Genomic DNA, 9605 nt, shown 5'->3' with positions numbered 1-9605 from the left:
CGCGTAATCATTAAGCTTTCTCTATCACTCCGTTAATTGAAGAGATTAATATTTCTTAGGATGATCATATGTAACTCGATTTTAATTATGAGTGAGTTATGAACTTCTATCTATTAGGGCTCGTCCTTTGATTTGCATGGGAGAGAGTGCCCTGAATCACGACTCAATATGCCTACCATTTTCGGGACTTGACCGAATAGGGAGCTGGAAAACGTAATTTCACATGATGAAGCTCACTCCTTCACATATAAAGAAATTAGATGAGTAATTCCCTTAAGTGTTGATACCAAGACTTGAAAAATAGGACCCCACCCTCTCCTTGGCTTGAGAGGAACTTGGTTTATGATTAGACCATAAACAAATTGTTTATTAGAGGATCAGTAGTACTTAAGGATATAGAGGTAAAACAGACATTTTATCTAGCTATAATTATGAACAATTCGTGAAGGATTGGCTTACGTATAATAATTGTTCATGAAGGATTGACTTACGTCTAATGGTCATATCTATGGATGCAACATGTCCTACAGTGCATAAGAGTGCAACCATGGATCTATAATGGTTTGCCCCATAGATAATTAATGTTGATTAATTTAATCAATTAACCTCAAATATACTTTGCAAGTTTATTAGGTCCCACTGTTAGCTCACAACGGATTAATAAGGACCAATGTTTTGAAAGAATATTTTGAAATGTTCAAATTAATTTAGGGAGTATATGTTAATTGTAAATGGTTAATATAATGTATATAGATACATTATAACGTATAGTTAAAATTTTGAATAAAACTATATAATATAGGAGATTTAATGTATTTGGATATGATTCAAATATTAAATTAATATAAATGAGATTCATATTAAAATTATAGGTTATGAGATATGTAGATTTGACAATAATTCAAATATTTGATTAAATATTAGATATTTAATTTTTTTTTAATTAATTAATTATTATTTTTTTTTTTTTTTTGCAAAGGTATTGTAATTAAAGTGAGGTGGGAGCATCGAACCTCTAACCTCGAGATCAATATACAAGCACTATGCTAATTGAGTTACGCTCATATTAATGTTAATTATTTAATTTAATTTAGTAAAATCACTCAACTTAATGAAGAGGAGTGGGGGAATGGAAGAGAGCGAGTTACAACTCCTCTCTTTCGTTAAATAAACTTCTCTTGCATTTTGTAGGAGGTTGATTCATTTTTTGCTCAGGAAAAAAGAAAAACTCCCCACCTCTCTCAAGATTCTTCCTTCTACAATTATTTTCCGTTCTCTGCAAAACTCCATTTCTCTTTCAAGGAGGAGGATCCCACAAGTCATTCCCTTGTGAGAGAATAAGAATAGTCGAGAAGACTTTTTAGAAGTCGATTTGAAAGAGGAGAAATTGATGTAAAGTGAAGAGTTCTACAAAGGGTTTTTTTTTTTTCTTTCTTTCTTTCTTCCTTTTCATGCTTAGCCTAAATTGTTTACAGCAAGTGGTTCTGTAATTTTTGATTGGTTTTCTGTAATTTTCACCTTTCCAAAATCGAAACAAAAGCCATCACTCACTTCTGCGGTGAGATTTGATCCTTCATTCCGAGCATAATAACTTAGGCAAAGATGAGCAGACTGTCAAGCCCGCTAATCATTAGCTTCTACAAAATCATGTCCTGATATTGTATTTTGTTAATGATTTTTAGTAGACTTATGCCGTTGTCTCACTCGACTTTGAATTTTTCTTAGATAAACCAGGTATAGATGAGATAGATATGCAATACCATACATTTGTATCCCTTTTTATGCAAGGAAGATTGAAAGTTATGCAAAAATTTAAAATCCTTTTACAGTTTTATTCTGAAGTTTGGTCACATCAGCAAACTAACAAACTTATATTAGTTTTGTTGCAGAGAAAGAAATACGGATATAATGAACTGAACAGGTTTGATCTCCTTACAGTAGTTGGAAGGGTAAGCTTGTTTACAGTAGTTTGAATAATTGTACAGAGGTTGAGATTGCTTGTATAAAAAAGTTTAAGATTACTTCAAACTCTGTTTCATAACATAATTATGATTATGGTTTTGTAGCATAAAGAACCACTTTATTTACTATCTCTTATACCAAAATTCTTTGGGTAATTAGAAAAGAGCAAGCTCAAGGGTGGTCATTTTTATTAACAAAAGCGGACTCTGCCAAGGCAATGGCACGAGCAAGAGCAGCAGCTTTGTTTTGGCATTCTTGATGTTCATCATCAGGACTACTATCAGCCACTATCCCAGCACCAGCTTGTAGATGAGCAATCCATTCCCGCCGCTGGTTCACATCCTTGTACGAGTACATAGTGTCGTAACGAGCTGATGTTGGAAATATGATAGTCCGAAGAGCGAGTGCTATGTCCATGTCACCATTAAAAGACACGGTACCGAATCCACCGCTATACGGGCCTCGTCTTGTTGTCTCCAATTCATCAATCAACTCCATGGCCTTTACCTATATAACAATAACAGGTAAAGCGATAAACATAAGGGAGGATCTATTAGGGTGTTCCTATAACACTTAATTGCTAAAAAAATTCGTGAGATATTAAATCTTAGGTAGATGATGCTACTGTAGTTTAAACTCATTCTCTCTAAACCCTTTACCTTCTTTCTTACTCAATGACACCACTAGACATATCTATAATGGTTGCTAAAGCGACTTATAAAACAAACGGTAATTGAAAAGAGTAATCAAGAAACCTTGGGTGCTCCGCTAACGGTGCCGACAGGTAATGCAGCTTGCAAGGCATCCCAGCTAGTTAGATGCTCATGTAACTCTCCTGTTACCTACACAAAGGAATCATAGTTGCATCACTTTAATGTGTAATTTGTTGTTCCCTTCTCTCATCTACATTGGAAAGTACCACATTCTTACAGTGGAGCTTATGTGCATTACGTGCGAATATCGCTCGATATTCATAAGTTTTTCTACCTTCACCGTGCTATTTGTTGACACCTACATCACCATCACCAATTTATGTTACCAACACCGAAATTAATGTAATGAAATATAAGATGATGAATGGAGAAGAGATAAGCTTCCATTTGGCTTTCATAATTATATATGAACTTTGAAGACAATTTGTTTCTTCTTCCTTGTTTCATATCTTCAAATTTTCAAAACGCTTTAATGATGAATAGAAGCAATACAAAAGAAGCCATAAAAGCAAACTTTGAATAATAAAATGAAACCTTGCCGACGTCATTCCGAGCTAAATCAACCAGCATGATGTGTTCTGCACACTGTTTTTCATCATTCAGTAACTGCTTCTCCAACATTTCATCTTCTTTTTCTGTCTTCCCTCGTCGAACCGTTCCAGCCAATGGGCGATTTACTATCTTATTCTATTGCAAACAAGATTTGTTATAATTTTTCATACTAACCAGCTTAGTAAAAGAAAAACAACAATCTGTTACCTTTTTGACACGAGTAAGAATTTCAGGACTAGAACCAACCAATGTGCAACCTCTAGCCTGAACAAGAATGTATAACGTAATAGCTTGGTAAGAACATGTTTGAATTAAAAATAAAAAATGTAAACTATTTAAGGGGAACCGCCATCATAGTTAGAAAGTAAGAGATAACTTTACTTGCAAATAAGCCATATACGGACTCGGATTGACAATTCTCAATGCTCTATAAATTTCAAAAGGATTGGCAAAAGTTCGATACTCGAAACGTTGACTTAGAACTATCTGGAAAATATCTCCTGCAAGAATATGTTCTTTTGCCCGAACCACAGCCTCTTTGTACGAGTCACTTGTCATGTTTGATTTCTTTAAAGACGGACCAAACTGGCGAGTATTCAAGTTGACAAAACCTGAACTCAGCCTTGGACTGACAATGAAAAATCAAATTAATTGATGATAAATGTTTCAGCAGTGATCTAAAATTAAAGCATAATATATACTCACTGGTCACCATCTTGAAATTTTTTAGCCAGGATGTCCAAACGTTTTACACCATCTTCATAAGCATTCTCCACTGATAAATATCCATCAAGCTCCACCCAAAGTATTATATAGACTTTCTGATTTTCAAAACTTCAAATCAGAAATAGAGTATAGAAACTTCATTCACATCAATTAGACATGCATTGATGGATGGACATCAAATAAATGCAAATGTCCATAATCATAGTGAGTAGTATGTGAAAATTTTGTTATATATATGTGTGTGTCTGTTTAGAAGAAAGAAATATGCACCTTTTCAACATGATCAAATACAACCACCTCATCATAGAGACCTAGGTGAAAGTCAGCAAGATTTCTGTCATCCTTTGGAGCCCCTGAGAATGGTAGTTTTTTGCTCTCCACATATCGCATTGTATCGTACGAGAAATAACCTACCCATCCACCTATTCATACACCAACACCAAAAGTGTTCAATTATCTATCAATATTTAATCACGTGTCTATTAAAGCAATGATATAATTAATTAATCGTAACCCATCCACTTAAGTTTATGAGTTGATTGTTGATTTAACGTGGTATCATAGTAAAATATATAGAGTTCAAACCCCTCTAATGTCATTACCTCCTAACTAACATTTATTTCTACTTGTTGGATTTCAATGATTTTTACAATATCATAAATTTGCGAGCAAACAAATACCTCAAACCATACTCTTAAGATACGAGTACTGTTTGGAATACTCCCGCTTGATCTTACAATATTTTATGTGTCGAGAAAACTTGTAAGATATTAAATTATAAGTAAATGGCCACCATAAATTGAACCCATAATCTCTTAGTCCTTTATCAAGGTCATATCCTCTATTTATCACTAAATTAATTCATGATGGTTTGGCAAGATAAGAAGATGATCATGAGTTTATTAGGAAGGACAACTATCTTTAATAGTACAAGACCTTCCGGATAAAACTAAAAGCAAAATCATAAAAGTTTATGCCTAAAGTGGACAATATTATACCATTGTGGAGATATTTGAAAGTCTGTTGTCCCTAACAAGTACAACATACTTATATCAACTGAAATACCCTTTTATTAACCAAAATCTTCTTCTATATACTTAACAGACATGCATTATTGAACTAAAAAGAAACGGACAGAGATAAATTTTACCACAAAATGTGTCTGGAAGTCCACCAATGGATTTAGGTTTCCATTTCTCTGAGATTTTGATCGGAACCATGAATGGATCATCTACAAATTCTTCAGTTAATCGTCCTTTCTTGTGATCCAAAATAGTGATTTTATTCTCCTTTGCCACTATTTCCATTGTTGGCTGAGCTCCCACTACACTAAAACGACCCTGTGATAGAGAAAAAATGGGATGAAAATCTAGAGAATGAAAATGGAAGTTAAGTTCATAGAAAAGGGAATTAGTGGAAAAGCAATGTAAAAGTGGAAACGAACCTGAGAATTAGGCTCGACGGACTCGAAAAGAAAGCTTGGCGAATCCCAATCATTTTCTTTGACTAGACACCGATATGCTAGAACTGGGTCAAGTTGATCGCCAAAAATGCAACGAGAAAGCGGCACCAAATTTCCATGTTTTGATGCTTCTATAAACTCTGCTGCATTAACACCTAAACAACACAAGAAATCGCTTGAGAATTTTTCAGTTTAATGAAATTATACTCCTACTGTTAAATTTTCATCAACATGTCAAATATTTTCATCGATATCTACGTTTCTACGTTAACATGAAGAGTGAATCGATATTTTCATTATATCGTAACAAAAATACACGAAACACAAAAAATAAACATCAAAATTTTATTAATATAAATAATAGACATGTTAACTTGTTTGAAAATCATAAAAAATTATTTACTAATTTAGATTTATTTTTTGAATTTTTATTTTTATAATTTTTCTAGAAATATGTGTAAAATTAAATTCTCCATACATTTTAAACTTTTATTTTAGTACAAATAGAGTGGAGGATTGGAATCACACATCTCTTGGTCCTTAGCACATACAGATAATTGAGTTTAAATTCTCGTTGGCTCGACATTTTAAACCTTGATTATACCTTTCTCTTTCTTTTGAGCTATGATCAACTTTCTCTCACATGAAAATTATGTCCAGTTTAGGTTTTATATGAATTGACTAGAGAAAAAAATATATTTAAAAAAAAAAACTCTAGAAATCTCCATGAGAAAAAGGTTTTCGAGAATGTTTTAAAAGCTATTTTGAATGATTATCGATAAGATCAATTTTTTCTAAAATGACTTATTTTCAAAATTAAATACACCATTAATGTTAGACTTCCATTGAAAATTTGAATTACTAACTTCTCGGATAATAGTATATATTATTAAAAAAAACAAAAAACAAAAATAGCGATGTATATGTCTTTACTTGTTTGCTATGCGACTTTCAAAAATTTCAATTTATAATTTCTTTATGTTTTGATTTTTTTCAGTAAGTCAACACAAACTTTATTAATGGGAAACATATTGATTCTCTTATAAAGTCAAAATTAGCTCATTCTATATGACTTAGTACTTGATAATTAAATTATGTTTCTATTAAAATATTGGCAAAATGAGTACACCTTCATAAAATTACCATTTTAAAATTTTCTCAACATAAAAATTACCATTTTTAAATTCTTTTTTTTAGTATAACAATTTAACAAACTTGAAACAAGGTCAGATGAGGATATCTGATGTCATGCCAATTGATATTTTTAACCTGACAAATTTTTTTTTTTTTTTTTATAATTCATAGCCATTATTATCTTCATATTTTATTTAAGCATTTCATTGGTATTTCTAACACCATGAAGTTGAAACTAAGATTACATCACAAGTGTTACCCTGAACTTATATTTGTATGCTATTAATTAATATCTTTAATTAAAAAAAAGTGTCAATTTTATAAACTTTAAAATAATATCAAATTGGACCCTAACTTATTTTTTGTTTGGTGTGTAACAATTTCTCTACTTTCAATATTCTTGTTGAATAAATCATCAACCCACAAATCTCTTATAAGATTTAAAGTTTAAAATCCTATTAAACATAAAATTTGACTTAATTTCTAAAAAATACTTATTAATTTTTAAAAATACTGAATTGTTCTAATTTTATTAGATATTTTCAAGGTTTAGGAATTTATAAAACACAAAATTTAAAATAAAAAAAAAAAAAAGAAAAATATTAAACATTATTTTAAAAGTTATAAAAAAAAAAGTACTAAATTCCTAATCCAACAAATAAATAAAGAACAAAAAAAAATAGAAATAGAAACAGAAACAACGAAGAGTAATTACCTAAAGAGTTGGAAGTTGCGGTCGGGAGAGCAGAACAGGTGAAGGTTGGGAAACTCTTGACCGATGACGTTGACCGGCAAAGCGACGGTGGAGATTCGCGACGGCATCGAAAGAAACCGCCACCACTCTGGCTGGAAAAGCTGTTGACAGAAGCAAGCTGATGACGGCGCTGGTGGCCGGAGGGAACGAGAAAGTTGCCGTGAGAGACGTTAATAAGAGATTGCATTTTTCCGACAATGAAAGCGGGAATGGACAGGACCTTGGAACTCTCAGATAATTAAAATGTTACCGAGGTTTCTAATTATATATACGATTTTATTCACCTTCCACGTCAGATACTGCATGTAACGGTCCAGACTAGAATGAAATTACGCGACCGTTATTTATTTTATTTTTTTCTTTTTTAGAGTGTTGTTGATGATGGATGAACCATATAAAATTATTCAGTTAATCAGTTCCTCGTTTGCTTTATATTATTATTCTTTTTTTGTTATTTCATTTGTTTAGTTTAGATTAAAATATCATTCCTAACTTTAATTAATCTCTGTTTTGAGTATCGCTTCAATATTAGAACTGTTTAATTGTGGTCATTCTTTTATTAAATATATAAAATTATTTTTAATCTAGATGTTAGTTAAAATATCATTTTGGTTCCTATACTTTATACTTTAAACTTTGTTCAATTTTTTATCTAATTTTAGTGTCTGTACTTTCAATAAATCTTAAATTTGGTCCCAATATTTGTTTATTATTGGATTTTTTAAACTCTTTTTTATTCTCTATAACATTTTTACTATAAACTTTGAAAGCATATTCCATATTTTATTTTATTGCATGAAAATTATTATTATATAATTGATTCGGTAAAAATTAATTTTGAGAGACTAAATTTAAGATTTATTTAAAGTATAGAGACTAAAATTGAACAATTGAGAGTATAAAGACTAAAATTGAACAATTGAGAGTATAAAGACTAAAATTTATTAAATTTCAAAGTATGGGACAAAAATAGTATTTTAACCTAAATCTTAACATTAGTCCTTATAATTCAAAACTGATTAGCATAGTTTAGTTGACATAGTACTTGTATTATATATCAACCTTCAAATCAAAAAGTTGGATACCCCCACCCTACGTATTGTCAACAATATATATATATATATATATGTTAATCCTTATTTGTTAGTTTGAAGTTAATTTTTATTGAATTTGACAAAATATAGGTAATTATTTCATTTTTTTTATAAAAAAAAAACCATGTAAATAGATTGTTTTCAAAATTTATAGTGACAAAACTAATAGAAATTAAATCTCTTTTAGGGAAAGTTAACCATAAATTACTGTATGATGAATTCTAAGGTTTATTGAAAGTTACAATCCATTAAATTTGAACATATGAAAATATGTATATTAGAATAAAACAAGGGTTAAACGACATAAATCAAAATGATATTTTAATCTTTAATTGAAGACCTCCTTTCCTTTTACAGAATATTTTATCTGGTTAAAGTTTTAAGTCATAGTTCATCTGGAAGAATATTCTTAAAAATAAAAAAAAAAAAAAAGTATCTTGTTAACTTAACAAAAATAAATAAAGGATAAAAATAAGCATAACTCAGCATTCCAAAGTTCAAATCTTCTTAGTTGCACTAATTGAATTATAATGACAAAGAGATTAACGAAAATGAAAGAAAATTTTAAAGGCATAAAAATTATTGTAAATAGTAAACCTATTTGGTTGGACCTAAAATATATTATATAAATTTTCATTATTTTATATAATTAATGAAATTATCCCCTATATACTTTAATGGAAATGGAGATTGAAATAAATTATAACTTTTTCAATATCAACCCCTCCCTAACTAACAAATTGAACCAAATTTGAATGTGGCACACAATTCAAGATCCTACTATGCCCACCAAGTATTGAAATTATATGAAATTTCTAGTGGCCAAGATATTATAGGATCAAAATTTCAATGTTTAAACGGTTGGTTTGTCCTACTTAAACAATAGTTTGGCCAATATCTACATAAAGCCTATTCGGGTTAGTTTTGAGTACAAATTGACATTTTTAGAAAGTAAAGAGAAATGTGAAGCAAAGCAACCAAACCAATTTTATTTCTTTTTAATAACTAAATAACAAAAAATAAAATGAAAAATGAAAAAAATATATATTTTTATTGAAAAATAATCAAACACACGCTCGCCTCCACCGAATCCATAATAATCTATCTTCTCACTCCCTCCATGCCCATAATCCAAGGTTGGAGTACAAAAAAGAGACTCTTTTCAAAATCTACTAATGTGGTCAAAGGTTGATTCCCTTTAATTTTTT

The 9605-nt window shown here is 30.4% G+C and overlaps 1 protein-coding gene across 1 annotated transcript; it reads right to left on the bottom strand.

The window, feature by feature from the left end:
- Positions 1-1957: 1957 nt before the first annotated feature.
- Positions 1958-7832, bottom strand: LOC120075320 (anthranilate synthase alpha subunit 1, chloroplastic). Its single transcript, XM_039028603.1, has 11 exons — positions 7265-7832; positions 5398-5570; positions 5104-5293; positions 4224-4375; positions 3933-4048; positions 3609-3855; positions 3435-3491; positions 3210-3362; positions 2893-2973; positions 2718-2804; positions 1958-2469 (listed from the first exon to the last, which is right to left on the bottom strand). Exons 1-11 carry the CDS (start codon positions 7488-7490, stop codon positions 2134-2136), a joined length of 1818 nt encoding a protein of 605 aa, XP_038884531.1. The 5' UTR covers positions 7491-7832; the 3' UTR covers positions 1958-2133.
- Between the last annotated feature and the right edge of the window lie 1773 nt (positions 7833-9605).

This window comes from Benincasa hispida, chromosome 4, assembly GCF_009727055.1.
Source record: "Benincasa hispida cultivar B227 chromosome 4, ASM972705v1, whole genome shotgun sequence".
Classification (NCBI taxonomy): Eukaryota; Viridiplantae; Streptophyta; class Magnoliopsida; order Cucurbitales; family Cucurbitaceae; genus Benincasa; species Benincasa hispida.
The sequence above is the reverse complement of the archived record's forward strand: the minus strand, read 5'-3'. Positions and strand labels throughout refer to the sequence as shown.